Source organism: Kickxella alabastrina, assembly GCF_025024165.1.
Source record: "Kickxella alabastrina strain RSA 675 chromosome Unknown BX661scaffold_18, whole genome shotgun sequence".
NCBI classification, from domain to species: Eukaryota; Fungi; Kickxellomycota; class Kickxellomycetes; order Kickxellales; family Kickxellaceae; genus Kickxella; species Kickxella alabastrina.
Genome location: NW_026251489.1, coordinates 303836 through 319308, shown reverse-complemented (window position 1 = coordinate 319308; position 15473 = coordinate 303836). Strand labels below are relative to the sequence as shown.

General features: G+C 44.3%; 7 protein-coding genes across 7 annotated transcripts; 2 read left to right on the top strand and 5 right to left on the bottom strand.

Annotated features, from left to right (window-relative positions):
* Nucleotides 1–281: 281 nt before the first annotated feature.
* BX661DRAFT_185521 (uncharacterized protein) lies at nt 282–1231 on the bottom strand. The gene has a single exon (XM_051536799.1). The coding sequence runs from the start codon at nt 927–929 to the stop codon at nt 555–557; it is 375 nt and encodes a 124-aa protein (XP_051390221.1). The 5' UTR covers nt 930–1231; the 3' UTR covers nt 282–554.
* A 2687-nt stretch (nt 1232–3918) lies between these two features.
* BX661DRAFT_144843 (Fungalysin metallopeptidase-domain-containing protein) lies at nt 3919–5868 on the top strand (the record flags this gene model as incomplete). Its single annotated transcript, XM_051533073.1, has 2 exons — nt 3919–4098; nt 4348–5868. 2 exons carry the CDS (start codon nt 3919–3921, stop codon nt 5866–5868), a joined length of 1701 nt encoding a protein of 566 aa, XP_051390220.1.
* An 85-nt stretch (nt 5869–5953) lies between these two features.
* On the bottom strand, nt 5954–6880 carry BX661DRAFT_144781 (P-loop containing nucleoside triphosphate hydrolase protein; the record flags this gene model as incomplete). Its single annotated transcript, XM_051533067.1, has 3 exons — nt 5954–6184; nt 6206–6374; nt 6429–6880. Coding segments are annotated over 3 exons (852 nt in total), but the record flags the coding sequence as incomplete, so codon positions are not given.
* A 704-nt stretch (nt 6881–7584) lies between these two features.
* Nucleotides 7585–8570, bottom strand: BX661DRAFT_44475 (P-loop containing nucleoside triphosphate hydrolase protein). The gene is made up of 2 exons (XM_051539177.1): nt 8278–8570; nt 7585–8176 (listed from the first exon to the last, which is right to left on the bottom strand). Exons 1-2 carry the CDS (start codon nt 8532–8534, stop codon nt 7852–7854), a joined length of 582 nt encoding a protein of 193 aa, XP_051390218.1. The 5' UTR covers nt 8535–8570; the 3' UTR covers nt 7585–7851.
* A 794-nt stretch (nt 8571–9364) lies between these two features.
* BX661DRAFT_185518 (uncharacterized protein) lies at nt 9365–10358 on the bottom strand. The gene has a single exon (XM_051536798.1). It carries the CDS (start codon nt 10267–10269, stop codon nt 9610–9612), a length of 660 nt encoding a protein of 219 aa, XP_051390217.1. The 5' UTR covers nt 10270–10358; the 3' UTR covers nt 9365–9609.
* Nucleotides 10359–12679: 2321 nt separating this feature from the next.
* On the top strand, nt 12680–14266 carry BX661DRAFT_144772 (mate-domain-containing protein; the record flags this gene model as incomplete). The annotated part of the gene is made up of 1 exon (XM_051533066.1): nt 12680–14266. The coding sequence occupies one exon, from the start codon at nt 12680–12682 to the stop codon at nt 14264–14266; it is 1587 nt and encodes a 528-aa protein (XP_051390216.1).
* A 36-nt stretch (nt 14267–14302) lies between these two features.
* On the bottom strand, nt 14303–15472 carry BX661DRAFT_206647 (uncharacterized protein). The gene has a single exon (XM_051538635.1). It carries the CDS (start codon nt 15271–15273, stop codon nt 14512–14514), a length of 762 nt encoding a protein of 253 aa, XP_051390215.1. The 5' UTR covers nt 15274–15472; the 3' UTR covers nt 14303–14511.
* Between the last annotated feature and the right edge of the window lies 1 nt (nt 15473).

Sequence of the window (15473 nt, the reverse complement as noted above, 5' to 3'; positions counted from 1 at the left end):
AGATAGACCATATACCTTGGCCACTAGATATCGTTGCTTTGCCATCTGAACAAGTATCTGCATTTGATTAGTTTCAGTTTTTCATTGATTGGTTTGATCCAATTTTTTCTATTTGTGAGGCGGAAAACCGGGTTGAAGGCAGAGTGAAAGGCACATTGTATCGGCCGATATTCCGTGTATAATTGATTTGCGGATTTGTCGGGCATGCACAATCCTTTTGTTTTTATTTTCTCATCAAGCTGAAAATCAAAACATTTGATTTAAAAATTATTTTATTGTACATTTATTCGTATTGACAAGGATATTATAATGGTACTGAAAAAGTAAACAAGTTTATTGCGGCCAAATTCGGATGAAGGAAAGACCAGCGTCCCTTTATTACGGAAAATCAAGAAGGAACAAAAGACAGATAGAGAAAACGAAGAAAAGTGAAAATCCCAAATAATGCTACCCTATCATTGCTCTGGCGGGAGAAAATAAAAGATGTAGAATGTGAAAATAAAATTGTTTACATATAATTAGTGAGAGGCAATTTCTTGCCTGGCATATCATGCTCAGGCAAAAAGACGCAGCGGCTTCAATAACGAGCTGCGACGCGACCATTTCCGCGATTTAGTCAACTTGTGGTCATCAGCAGCCGGCACCTGGCCTTGTCCTTGCATATGCAATCTGAAGTTGTTTCTATCATCCAGCGATGATAAGCTGGATCGCGATTCTAACCGCAGAACTGAGCTGAGCAGAGACGTTGCTGTTTTTGGCGTCATTGTGTGTGTGTGCGGCACCAGGTGCGCGGGTAATGACCGGGCCTTGAGCTGGATTGTGTAGCAGAAAGCGCAGTCGCAGGATGTATGGCAATCACAGGCGCATTGTGTGTGCTGGCTCAAGCAGCACTCGCTCTCTTCCCATCCACGGCACTTGCGGCAGCCCATGTTGTTATCGAGTAGTATTTGTGTAAAATAGTGTTGTTTTTGTTTCTGTAAGGTAGCGAAGAAGACCTTTGCCGATGATAAAGGGTCTGGTTGGTGGAAATGTAATGCTGCGGTCTGTTACTGTTGCGAGGCTCGGCCGGAGATAAGCAGTTATGTGTGTCGGGGCCCAGGTGGATCGAGAATGTAGAGGTATAAAATGGTAAATGCGGGGTAACAAAAGAACAATGCAAAAAATAATAAAGGCAATTTGATAATTAAATGGAGCTGAAATGTTTAAATATCAAACAAATGGAGTGGGGGTGGCTAGACAGTCCTCTTTATATATCTGGTGGATTGTGGATGGGCGCTCATTACAAACAATTCCTATTGTAAAACATCTCATTCGGCCCTGATTCTCGCATCATCTCCCCACAAAACAAACAATAAACAGGTTTTCTATTTTTGATGTGTGGCGAAAAGAAACACAATGAGCAATTTCCTATTTAAGGCCGGCATGCGTCATTGCTAACAGCACGCTCCGTGGTGTAATTCAGTTTTTGGAACGAAAGATTGCCAGATATTGTGCTTCTTTCCGAGTTGGTCGAGCTTGTTTGTTACTTTTTTTGCTGAATTTTTTTGGTTGGGTTGATTACAAACGCAATGCGCATCAGGCAGCGCCATCAGTTGCGAGTGTAGGCATGAATAATTGCATGCATTGCAATGCAGTACAGTACAGGGCTTAAAATGGAAAGGTACAGTGATGTTAAAAGGCGACATAATAAATAGAGACAGCACTTTTAGTTGTTGCGCGCTGCGCATTGTGTCTGGACATTCCGCGGCATGTTTTTTTCAATGATCAATTGGTTTTAATGTTAAAGTACAAAATATGTTTATTTTAAATGCAACAATAAGTTTAAAAAGCAATTAAAGCCTATCTATAAATTAATGAATTGAACGTGAGTATAAACCACAGCACAAAAAGGGATACGGGTTTAGAAAGTGAATGAATGAATTTAGAGTATTTAGATTAGCAGCAGGTTCTCGATCTGCTCGTTGGTGGGGGGGTCAAGCTCAAAGCTGATCTTGCTGAAAATCTTGCGGATCTTGCTGAACATGGTTGATATTGGGTGGTGTGCAAAAAAAAGTCGTAAAGATGGATTGGTAATTTGGGAACTTTAAAGTTGAATGAAGAATGGATTGATGGATATTTTTGTGCAGAACAGGATGGTTTGTAGTTAATAAGCTGGAACTTGGGGATTATTACATTCTTTTTATATTTCAATAAACTCGCTGCTTCTTGTGGCGCATTTTGCAGTTGAAGATATACATTTTTTGCTTATTACTTTTTCTTTTATTATAAAATGATCTGGTCGTATTGTTGTTTGTAATATTCTTTGCGACAAAAGCCTGTGCTATGTTTTTTTCTCAATTGATTGGTTATTTATTGTTCTGCAATCACTTATGCGCAAGCATGTGTGCGTCAAGCTACAATAGCATAATTACCATTGTGTCTCGATGCAATCGGTTGTCTCTGAGCGAGATTTTATTATACTTGGTGTTTTATTGTCCCCCCCCATTTATTGTCACAATTGTAGCACTCGATTAATTGAAAAGGTCCCATTTGCGCCTGTTTTACTTCTTGACCACGTATTATTCTACAAACGCCTCTTTCTACAGCCACCCTCGTGTGAGGATGACCAATGGCAATTCTAATGCCAATTACAATAACAAATTACTTGAAGTTTGCCTCCATTTTTCCTGTTAGAGGCGCGCATTTTGCACTCACCAATGCACATAATAATGCCGCCGCATTGGCCAATGTCAGGCAGACACCAACGCGGCCTTGCTAGAACTCGTGACCAAAGCACCAACTCTCAAGATTCGGAAAGTAAAATCAGGGCAATCAGATCACCGATAGGCATGTGACGATTGTCCAGAGGTATCGATGCAGAGCGGATGGACCCGGCTCGCTGCCAGTTGAGCCGGCAAGACCTGTGCCTTAATTTTTGCACTACACCACAAGTACGGAGAAAAATTAGGTCATGGGCCAGGCGAAATTGGATCGCTTCCCACATGACAGTCCTGTTAATTTGCCTCTGTAGTAAAATAGGGAGTATTTTTGGGACTGACCAATGGGGTGATTTCCTGGTGATGTGAGTCAGGCTGGCAAACCAGCTTGCCATTGCGAATGGCACAATTTTCCGCTCTTTTTTAATTGTTTTTTCAATTTGCTTTGTGGCCCACGTGAGGAATATCCAGACAGTACACTTTTTAATTCGCCAAGCAAGAGAAGGGTTTCTGGCTGCTACAAACGCTGACGCGAGTGTGTCATGGAATTAGCAACAACGCCTGCTGAATCAAAGAGGGCGTGGCGTGTCGCCATGCTGCCAGTAGTATATAATTCAAAACGTATTGCTCCTCTCCTCTCCTCTCCTTTTTCCTCTTCAATTTCAATACTCTCATCAATCAGCCATTAAACACACCCAGCCCCAGTTCAGTCATTATTTTATTTTCATTTTTATTTTTATTTTTATTCTCTCACTTTAGACAAACTCACTTTCCCCATTAGCATCGTCGCCTTCATTCTTGCCCGCCCTCTCAGTTCCACCCCTTTATTTCTGTAATTGTCACTATATTTTTATTTGTATTATTAGCTGTCACCATTTTCCCTACCAATCATCCAACCCTTTTCTTGCAAATGGTAAAGTCAGTTCTGCTTCTGGGCATGGTCCTGGCAGCCACAGCAGCTAACGTCTCCGCGGGCAACTTCCACGGCCACCAATACAATTCCCGCAATGATGTTAAGCCATTTGGCCCGACCGCGCGTTCCAGCGTGCACCACACAGTCTATTCTGTGCCCCTTGAAGTTGCACCCCTGAGCTTCGGCAAGCGCCACCTTCGCGCCAGCAATCTGCACAGCTATTCTGGCGCCAATGACTACAAGCTGGATGGCGCTGTGGCGGTCGCATCAGCCTATTTATCAAAGCAACATGATATTCCGGAACATAATATGAAACTCAAGTCGGCCTATCGCAGCGAGCACACCGGCGTTACCCACGTCTACTTTAGACAGATGGTTAACGGACTCGAGGTTGTGAACGGCAATGCCAACGTCAACATTGACAAGCACGGTCGCGTCATCTCATCCGGAAACTCATTTTCCTCTTCGTACTCAGTCACCAAGCCCTCGGTAGACAGCGGACACAAGTGGACCGATGTTGCCGAGGCTGCTGTTAAGGGCTCGTGGGAGACTGCACATCACGTTGTCAGCACCGCATTTGACATCCTTGTGAATGATGTCACGGATGGCTTCGACAGAGTCGCAGAGTTGGTCGACGGCGTTGCCAACCGCCTGCGCATCCAGAACGCTCACCATGGCGACGAAGACATTATCGACCTGGAGGACCGAGTGAGGCCGCATGGAGGCGAGGGCCGCCAGCGCACGTTTGGGCCCCGCGGTGTCAAGACATCGTACATCTCAGTCAAGGAGGCGCTTGAGCGCCTGTCCCACTACATCAAGGACGACCTCCTGCCCCACCAGCTTTCAGCCGTGGAAATTGAACCGTCGATGAACCTCGAAGGCGAGCCTGAAATCGCACTGAGCGGTCTTCCCACCAGCTTCTCAGTTGACGGCAAGGTCTCTGCGCAGGCTGCGCTACTCAGGCTTGACGACGGTTCACTCATCGAGACATGGGACATGACAGTTGAGCAGGAGGACCACTGGTGGAATGCGCAGATAAACGCGCGCACCGGCAAGGTCGACGCTTTGGTTGACTGGAACAACCAGTTCACGGCCGAGCCCGAGGCATACCGCGTCTACCCCTGGCAAGTGCCCGACCCATCACTGGGCGAGCGCGTGCTTTTAGAGAACCCCGCTCACCCCAAGGCCAGTCCGAAGGGATGGTCGAGCCACAACCAGACGTCGGGAAACAACGTGTTCGCACAGTCCAATCCCGACGGCGGCCGCAGCTGGCAAAACAACTTTAGGCCGACTTCAGAGGACCGTGTGTTTGACTATGACCTCGACCTGAAGAAGCAGCCTTCGTCGTACATTGAGGCTGCTGTGACGCAGCTGTTCTACACGAACAACTTTATGCACGACCTGTTCTACCTCTACGGGTTTGACGAGGCCTCTGGCAATTTCCAGGACGAGAACTTTAGTGGCAAGGGCCGTGGCAACGATGCGGTTATCGCCAACGCTCAGGATGGCAGCGGTTTCAATAACGCCAACTTTGCGACCCCACCCGATGGCAGACACCCCAAGATGCGCATGTACGTCTGGGATTTGACGCAGCCCTACCGCGATGGAGATCTGGAGCAGGGCATTGTTGTGCACGAGTATACGCACGGAATCAGCATCCGCCTGACTGGTGGCCCGGCCAACTCGAACTGCCTGTCGTACGGCGAGTCGGGGGGCATGGGCGAGGGCTGGGGTGACATCTTTGCGACCATCATCCGGCTGACCGCCAATAGCTCCCGCAGCGACGACATTCCGATGGGCGAGTACTCAGCAGCGCGCGGAATCCGCAAATTCCCTTACTCGACCGATCTGAAGACCAACCCGTCGACCTACGGCATCCTGAATGGTCCCGCATACTGGGAGGTGCATGCCAAGGGCGAGGTGTGGGCCGAGATCTACTACGAGGTGCTGTGGAATCTTATTGATGCACATGGGTTCTCTGACGACCTTTTCAGCCATGATCTCACCAAGGGCAATGTCCTGGCTCTACAGCTGCTGGTCGACGGCATGAAGCTTCAGCCGTGCATGCCGAACTTTATCGATGCCCGCGATGCAATTTTGCTGGCTGATCGCCAGTTGACTGGAGGCGAAAACCAGTGCCACATTTGGAAGGGTTTTTCCAAGCGTGGTCTCGGCGTTGATGCCGAGCTGCTCTTTGACTCGCCGTGGGGCGGAGGCTCGCGTACCGAGGACTTTAAGCTTCCTAAGGAGTGCAAGTAAGCAGGTCATTTTCTAATTCCGTTTTTTTAATTTTTATTTAGAGTAATTGAGAAAATAATATGAAATTATTACAGAGGAGCTTTGGTCAAATATGACTTGGGTTAAATTCATTTACATTTATAATTACAAGCATATAAAAATACACGCCCTGGTTGACCTTCATGCTTTCGACCATCTGTGAGAAATGTCTGTTTTTGTTAGCAAACAGGTTATCGGGCATGTCAAACTCTGCCATCTGGCCGTGGTCCATCACCAGAATGCGATCGCTGTCCATGACAGTGCCCAGCCGGTGTGCAATAGTCAACACGGTGCAGTCCTTAAATTACTTGCGGATCACCTCTTGCAAGATCTGGTCAGTTTTGGTATCCGTGTTGGCCGTCGCTTCGTCCAGGATGACAATCTTGCGCTGCCAAAGCAGAGCTCTGCAAAGACTGATGAGTTGCCGCTGGCCGACGCTAAAATTGTTACCACCATTTTCAACCCATTTGTCCGGCCCAACACCCTCGCTCCATGGGCCAATACTGTCATCATATTAATCATTCTCTTCTCGATACTCCAACAGGCATTTATGTCGAAGATCATCAATTTGGTTCGCACGAATAGCTGCCCAGACTTCGCCATCGGTATACTCATTGGCTGGGTCGAGATTGTCGCGGATGGTTTCTTCAAACAGCACTGGATCTTGTGAAATGATGGAAATGCGTGATCGGAGGTCCTGCAGTCCAATGTTTGAAATGTCAATACCATCGATGATAATCTGGCTGTCGACTGGATCAACCAGGCGCATCAGCGCGTATGTAATCGAGCTCTTTCCAGCACCTGTGCGGCCGACAATGCTGATTTTCTTGTTTTTACCAACTGCGAAAGAAAGATCCTTGATGACCAAATCAAACTCTGAGCGATATCGCATATTGTAATTACGGAATTCAATCACGCCATTCTGAGGCCAACTGGATTCTGGGGTTGAATTCTCAACAATAGCCGGTGCTTCGCGCTCAAGCTCCTCAATGTATGTGTAGGTAGGCAAGCAGTCATTAAAAATATGCTCTTTAGTGTTTAATCCAAGTAATTTTGTCCAAACAGGTTTTGACTTCTTTCAACAATGAAGTAGCTACATCAATGTGGGCCGTCGTTAAGGTGGATTTTGAATTTATGTGCAGCCAAATATTCAAAAGAAGGAACGCTGAAACAGTCAATTCATTACAAAAGTCCAGTGTCAAACCTTTAGCATAATATCCCACACGTCGATTATGTACTATCAGTATATAATATATACTAGAAATATTATAATGGGCAAGATACCTGTCTGATATGTTATGAATGCGTATATATGGTTTCTGTCTAATATAAAGTTTGAAATCTCCAGGATAGACCGAATATCATATTTTTTCATCAGTGGCCTACATTTGTCATCAAACACGTTTATGGCGCTATTTAACACAAAAGTACAAACAATTATTACAAACAAGTAAAATCAGTATTGGCGCCACATTTGCCATTTGTACAATAACTGAAATGGCTATAAAAACGTGGCGGAATACTTTGGCAGACAACAATGGCATAAACATATTTGAAATGTACACATTCGAAATTGCCGATGCGGAGAGTCTCTCTGCAATTTGCAGGGGCATCGACAAAATTCTGTCTATGAGCATACTCCTTAATCTTTGCGCCAATTTATCGATCCAATATTTATTTCTCATCTAATCTTCAAGATTCCAAGATGCCATCTAACTACCTCAACAATTGCATTAATAACCAAATACATTTTAATGATAATACCATGGTTGCTGGGTTTTCATCTGTTATTAAATCCATCTTCCAGCTGTTACTATAGTACAGGCATAGGTATTAACCATTTTTAATAAAATTATCGATGCCATAGTCAAATAGCCACTGTTTTTAGATACCACCATACATGTACCGGTTTTAAGGGTGAGTTGCCATCTTCAGGGCGGATTGTGAACGTGCCATTATCATTGGTCAAATTATATATATATCACTAGTGCTGCCAATATCTGAAATGTCGAATATCTCTAGAGTATCCAATTCATCAGTATCTTTCACAATGGTTGCTTCAACCTGTGCGGGTGTCTGCTCAACTACTTCAGCACATTCATCAGCAAGCGTAATGACCTTGTTGCTGAATGGGACCAGGTGCTCCGCATGAGTGACCAGAATTCGTGTTTTGTCGCTTATTATGCCCCCACTAATCAATACATGCTCGACAACATGCCGCTCGACTTGCGCATCGACAGCCGAAAGCAAGTCATCAAAGATGTACACGTCTGCTTGCAGATACAACGCCCTACAAATGCAAAATAAAATAAAAATAAATTAACAAGAAGCTTAGTACACAATTCGCTTTGGTTTTAACTTTTTTTTAACTTTTTACATTTTTCAACTTACCTTGCTAAACCCAGCCGAGCCTTTTGTCCGCCTGACAGATTGATGCCATTGCGGCCAATCTCGGTCATATCACCAGCAGGAAGATGCTTGGCGTCTTCTGTCAAAGCACTGGCTTCAATCACTCGGTGGAATAGTTTATCATCGTACTCGGCACCCATGAGCACGTTTTCGCAGAATGTGGCATTAATCACAAAAGCCTCTTGGCGCATATACGCAATACTGCCGCGCACAAAGCTTTGGCCGCTGGTAATTGGCATCTCACCACAAAGGCCAGAAAGAAGGGACGACTTGCCACTTCTGATTCTTCCAACAACAGTGATAAACTCGCCGGCCTCTATACGCATTGACATTGACTTAAGTGAAATTTTGTTTTTGCCCCAGCTGAACATGCAATTCGTTAGCTCCACTGCAGCTTTGCTGTCTAGACCTTTGGACTGACGCTCAGCGTAGCGATTATCATCTGGCTTGATCAAATTTTCAATAAATATTATTCTTGTTTTTAATTCAGAAAAAGACATAACTCCATCTGTTATTATATACATAAAGTTTAGAAGCGAACCAATACACCCAAACAGTAGAGCAATATCAGCATATGTAACTTTGCTGTTGTTTTTGTCCAATAAATGCTACCAAAATAATTGCAGACGCTATGTGCGATGTAGCGCAGCTGAGGATATTGACAAAAAACTTTGCAACCTGCCAGCGAATAGGTATAGCATTTTTTGTCTGCGTATTACATTTAAAATTTTCTTTATACAGATTTTCCCAGGCGAAACACTTGATTGCTCGTAGATTTACGATGGTGCCAGTTGGATCCTCGTAAAATTTGGGTACCTTTTCTAATTTTTGAGTTTTGTTTTCTTGTTCAATTTCCATATGACACTCCAGCCATATTTTTCACTAGACATTATCCAAATATTGAATGACTAACCGAGTATTATGCCAATGCAGTACACAAAGCTTAAGAATATGGATACTATATTGATTACGTTGCCACGTAGTGTACTGGTAGTGCTTATATTATTATTGCGAGTATTAATAACTTTTTTTACAATTTTAGATATTAGCAATTCATTTATCAAATAGATTTTACTATCTGTATAAGTAGTTAAATATTTATATAAATTGTGTGTGGTTCCCAGGCATGCCCAATTTATGAATATTAGGGCTAATGTAGGATAATTAATAAATTTGTTGCTTCCAATCATCGCAATAATTGAAATAAGCGCCAAACGACGCTTGGGCCTTACCATTCTCGGAAAAGCTTTACCAATAGCAGCAGTTATCAGTGTTTTCCACTCGACAGCAATCAAATATCGAATAATGTAAAATTCAATTTAAAACAAAAAACATAAAGAAAATAGCATACAAGTTGTTAGTGTTACCATTTGTAATAAGACATTTGTAAAGCAATTCGTCAAATACCTTGTACTTAATGTTTTGTAGGGTCCAGTGGAGTATTTTTTCGGCTTCTTGCTCCAGATTATAAACAGCTTCCATACTTAGCTTGTCCTGGCACGCTAGCCTTATCAGGTTGAAACATCTGAACATGAATAAATCGCTCACCGTGCTTATAATTGATTTCTGAGACGACTTTCCAATCCCGCACCATGCAGAAAACATGTGCAATCCTACACCCAAGGTGGTAGCAGCCAGAGAGTAATTGCTTGAATATTCTATTATCCAATAAAAGCGTGTGACATGCAAAATGGCACACGCAAAGTTGTTGTTTTTGGAAAAGTTTGTTTGAGCCACCAGCGAAAACGCAGTCAGAAGAAAAACAGCCGCCAACGCAATGACAGATTCCGCTGAATGTTCGGTAAAATGGTTAAATGAAAGCGCAAAGTTGGCCAGACACACCGCGCCAAACAGCCTGTTTGTTTCCAGCTTGCGCCTGGAAAAGTCAGAACATGTTAGCTGGAAAGCAGAGGCTCCGGTCACCAGGGCGGCCAGCATTAAACCCGCGTGGGCATAAAAAGTGGCAGTTGCCATGAGCGCAATAATATTGTATAAAGCTAGTGTGAAATATTTAAAATATGCGGTCAACTAAATAATATTAAGAATTAAAAAGTGTATGAGCGTAAAAAAACAATATATTTGTGAGGAGTCTTTTTCTCTATGCTACTTTGCTTTCATTTTATGTAAAATATTTTTATCTAAGGATGTGAATTGTTTGCTTTGTTGTTTCCTGCTAATTTTTATACCAATACTTATTTTTATAAAAAATAAATCGATTTGTGTTTATAAAAAATAGCTGCAGGCACGTGTATAATAAAGAATTGGGGTTGCTTTGATAATAAATAACTGCGGTCGGTTTTACACAATTGAAAAATCTTGGCAAGTTTTTGGGGGACATTAATAAAAAATTCACTCCGGTTTTTCAGCGCTCATTATTTGGATAAAAATGCGGCTGCTTTAGTTTACTTGCAGTTGAACCCACACAATGCTGTCGAATAATAAAATGTTTCTTCCAAGCACAAAAACAACATTAACTGAAAGCTACACCAGTGCAAAAGAACAACTGTTTTAAATTTGTTGCTGAAAAAAGCGTGGTTTACTTTTTTTAATGTAGTAACTGTCATATTCCTATGTTTATTTCCCTAAAAGGAGTATTGCTACTATTGTGCTGATACCATTTTATAACGCTTGCAATGGCGCGATTTGAACAAGGTGTTTAATGATAAAGACGAGTTTTCTAGCTTGACAGTAAAACGCAAATATTGCAGATTTTATATTCAAATTAGGTCATACAACCTCTCAACATTACTTGACTCACAAAACCAACAGCCGTAAAAGTATGTTCCTGTGATCATGTAAGCGCAAAATAAAGGCAAGAACAATGCCAATGTCAAATAAAAGGAGGTTGAAGTTATCATGCGTTGCCAGCTGACATGTGGTTGGTATTAACAATAGGCAGCAAGGCACACACGTAAACATGTCTTCCACTGATGTCGGCAAATGTTTTTTTCGTTTTGTAGGAAATGCATTTTGTGCACTTGAAACACTGTTTTATGCAGCTTGAATGCGCAGCAAAACCTATTTTCTTTTCGTGTTGCGTGAAATAATTGGGAAAATAAAATCAGAAATAGGGAGATGAATGGGTAAAAATAAAACCAATCCCAATATGCATGGCTGGACTTTTGCACATCTAATGCCCAAGCAATGTGGGTTTTTTGTTGAGCATTCTTGTTTCTTTGGGCCTATTTCAACTGTAAATGCTGCGTATTAAAAAACCCCATGAAAGCGCAATGTGGCTGAGTCGGAAATGCCCGAAAAAAGATGATAGACACCAATTTACCTAAAAAATTAAAAGTTTGGCAGAAAATAGTAGAGTAGTAGTACTAGCGCAAACACGTTCCCTTGCGAGTAATGTTGATAATTAAATTGGCGTGAGAAAAGTTTTAGCTGCAATCAGCTCAAGCAAAATAAAAAACCAAGCGACAACGGCAGCAAAAAAACCCGCGTCAGTTTAATAATAAATTGGCAGGAGGAGAGTGCAACATAAAATTTAGTTTTTTTAAAGCCGATGGAGTTGATAAATGCAAATCGTATTTTGGATTGGTGAGTCTGCACAGAAAAACTCCACTCTATCTACCCACTAACTAAAAAGTACGCAAATCACCATTGTTGAAAAAAAGAAACGCACGCTTGACAAAGCAGGATCGCGTACTCATGCATGCGCGATCGACTTTGTCGATACGTCCAGGAGCAACTGGTATTTGTACGTCAACCGAGGTGAGAGAACATTGGTATATGGGGTTAAACAGCGCAGCAATCATCAGTTGAAATTTGTTGCCGAATTTGGAAGAAAGCGAAACACTGCACTTAATGCCTCTGAAGATCATATTTCGCTTAAAATATCGTTTTTTTGAGTAATTTGGACAGACATGCCCGTGTACCCCAACACGGCAATGTAACCACACATGGCACTTCAAAAAGGGAGATGGGGATTACACACCGCATTTGAATGTCCAAAACGCAGTAACATCCAAAAAAAGAGACCGACCCTACCATCTGTCCAGTCGAGTCCCTAACCACCCTCTTCCGTTCGCACATATTTTCTCGCCACAATAGTGTATTTTTTTGACATGATCACACCCCCCTCCCCCTTACTAGGGGCTTGTTTATACGTGTATTATTTGTCGACAAATAATCGATGGTTGCTATCTGTTTGCACAAAAAGCACAAAAAATATGCCGAGCGTGAAACTGGGTTTACATTTAAAATGGCGTCCTTGGTTCTCGCTGTCCTCTCCATAGCAAAAATCACCCCGTTTTCTTCGTCCTCCTTGTACCTCAGCTCGCTCTGCTTATTTCCTCCTATATTGCAGAACCACATAATTTTTTTCTAGTCACTCGTGTTTCTTGTAGTCCAGTAGTTAATATCAGCACTTGTTTGAGCCATGTCATCCAACATCATCGTTGAATGCCCAAGAGAGTCAGCGCCGTTGCTGAACTCCCACCCCTCCGAGGCCACCTTAACAAACATCCCAATTCACAACGAGACCGAAGGCATTCCTTTTGACGATGAGCTTAGTGTATCTCGCGTGTCACTCATCAAGCAAGAAGCCTGGTGGCTATTCATCTCCTCAATCCCGCTATCCATGTCATATTTTCTCCAAAGCTCATTCAACTTTATCAGCATCCTCAGCGTCGGCAGGCTCGGCGTCAACGAGCTCGCGGCGGCATCATTAGGCCTAATGATGATAAACTTTATCGTGCTCATGCCTGGAATCGGCCTTGCGAGCGCACTCGAGTCTTTTTGTAACTCGGCATTTACAGCGTCTAGCGACAAGACGCGGGTGGGATTCCATGCGCGGCGTGGGTTATTCGCTGTCACTTTGCAGTTGATCCCGACGGCTGTTTTGTTCCTGTTTATGGACCAGCTTCTTTTGCTGCTGGGCCAGACGCCTGAGGTGTCAGAACTGTGTGGGCAGTTTTTGCGCGTCTGGTTGGTGGGAAGCTGGCCGCTGCTGGCCTATGAGTGTCTGAAGCGCTTTGTCCAGGCACAGGGTATTATGAAGGCGAGCACATGGGTGATGGTCTTGGTCGCACCGGTGCATATATATGCTAGCTACGCGCTTGTGTGGTCTCCGAGCACGGGTGTGGGATTCATTGGTGCGCCATTGGCCATGGCAATGAGCAACTGGCTGTTGTTCCTGGGTATTACCGGGTATATTGTATTCAGCAAGGCGCGGCACGCCTGGGGCACTTTCTCACTGGACTGCATCGATGGCATTGGCGAATACTATCGCTTAGCCATTCCCAGTGCTGCAATGATGGCTTGCAGCTGGGCGGCGTTCGAACTTGTCACATTTGGTTCATCCATCTTTGGTCCTGTTTCCCTGGCAGCCCAGGCGTGCATGTTCACAGCAATGTCGCTGACATACCAGACACCGGCGGCAATTGGGTCGGCAACTGCCACGCGTATTGGCAACGCGCTGGGTCAAGGCAAGCACCGCCGTGCTCGCTATGCCGCCTACGTATCCATCTCCACAGGATACATTGTTGGCATTGTGTGCTCGACTATACTTTTCACCCATCGCCGCACTTGGGGTTATATCTTCAGCAAGGACGAGGATGTTGTTGCATTGTGTGCCAAATTAATGCCGCTTTTCGCCGCTGTGCAGACATACGACGGCATGAATGGTCTGGTCGGCGGTATTATGCGCGCGCTGGGTAGACAGAGTCTTGGTGCGGCTTTGGCTTTCCCGTCATTCTGGATCATGGGTATTCCGTTAGGCTTTTATCTCGGGATGGGGCCGCCAAAGCTCGAGGTTGTTGGCTTGTGGTTGGGTTTGGTGCTGGGTGTGATTGCGTATTCGCTGTCGCAGCAGTGCTTTATTCTTTTCTACGTCGATTGGCGGCACGAGGTCAAGGCGTGCCTGAGCCGCGTAATGGTGTCGCCGCAACCAAATAAGCTCGTCACTGCGGATTCAATGGTATCGTCATCGGCCGCTTCAATGGTCAGCTACGGGTCCATGGTTTGAATATTCAAATTTGCTCGAGCGCTTTTTTGTCCAACATGTATCAATTTATTCTTAATTAATGTCGCATTTAAATTGCCGAGATGATAGTATTGCATGTATCCGGATGCTTAAATGTGAAGAAGGACGGGCGAAATAAGCGCCAAAGATAATCAAGAGCCAACCCCCTCTCCTCTGCAGCTGGTCATTTGGCCAATTTATAGTCTAATTGGACGAGAATTAGGAGACATCAATGTCACCCCGTTAGTTTATCCCAAATTCCCGGTATTCCTCAACTCATCCTCCAACTCCTGCTGCCTGGCAATTTCGCGGCTGACCACTCCAAGATGACCTCCAGGATGGTTACGCGCAAAATCCACAGGACCGAAATGCCTGCGTTTCATCATCATAATAGCAATGGCGTCACCAATAGCCAGCATCAAACTAGACGAGGACGTCGGAGCATTAACCAAAGGCGAAAGTTCCATCTCCACAGCGCTTTCAATCCAAGCATCGCACATTTGTCCGAGCGGAGATTCCGCAGATTTACCCATACCGACCAACCGCACCGAGTGAGAATTATTCAAATATGCGCCGCCCGCAGTATTGCCGCAACCCACAGAGGCTTCTTCCTTTGAGCGCACTCCGTGCAAGACCGATGCTAGTCGGAGAACCTCTTCTGTGGCACCAGAGTAACTGAGTGCGACGACGCAGTCGCCTGGGTGGATAATTCCTAGGTCGCCATGGAGTGCCTCGGTGGAGTGTAGGCTGATGGCGGGGGTTCCTACGCTGGTTAGGGTGGCGGCGAGTTTTTTGCCAATCAGATATGACTTGCCTACGCCCGTGAACACGATCTTGCATCCGGGTGTATCTGCAGTTTGGAGCATGATTTGTAGCGCTGATTGGAGATCATACGGGTTGTTGTTGCGTATCCGGTCGGCACATTGTTTTATTACTTGGCTCACTAAGTCTAATGAATTTGCAATATCCGTCGTGGCAATGGTGAGTTCGTCTGCGGATGGTGATGGCATCTTGAGAATATAAGAGATAAAAAACAAGAATATATTTTTTTGTGTAGGGAGAAGAAAATTTGAACTAATGTATGAGGATGTTTATCGCAAGGAGTACGAGTGATGGTGTCATTGAGCTGTTTATATGTGTCGAGTAAGAAAGGGGGAGAGAATAAAAAAATGCCAATAAATAATTTGAACAAGTAGCAGAAGAGAAAGCA

Coding starts and splice junctions, on each gene's coding strand:
- BX661DRAFT_44475 (XM_051539177.1), bottom strand. CDS start 8,534: ATGCCAATTACCAGCGGCCAAAGCTTTGTGCGCGGCAGTATTGCGTAT. Junction 8,177..8,277: donor GCTCGGCTGGGTTTAGCAAG/GTAAGTTGAAAA, acceptor TTGCATTTGTAG/GGCGTTGTATCTGCAAGCAG.
- BX661DRAFT_206647 (XM_051538635.1), bottom strand. CDS start 15,273: ATGCCATCACCATCCGCAGACGAACTCACCATTGCCACGACGGATATT.
- BX661DRAFT_185518 (XM_051536798.1), bottom strand. CDS start 10,269: ATGGCAACTGCCACTTTTTATGCCCACGCGGGTTTAATGCTGGCCGCC.
- BX661DRAFT_185521 (XM_051536799.1), bottom strand. CDS start 929: ATGGGCTGCCGCAAGTGCCGTGGATGGGAAGAGAGCGAGTGCTGCTTG.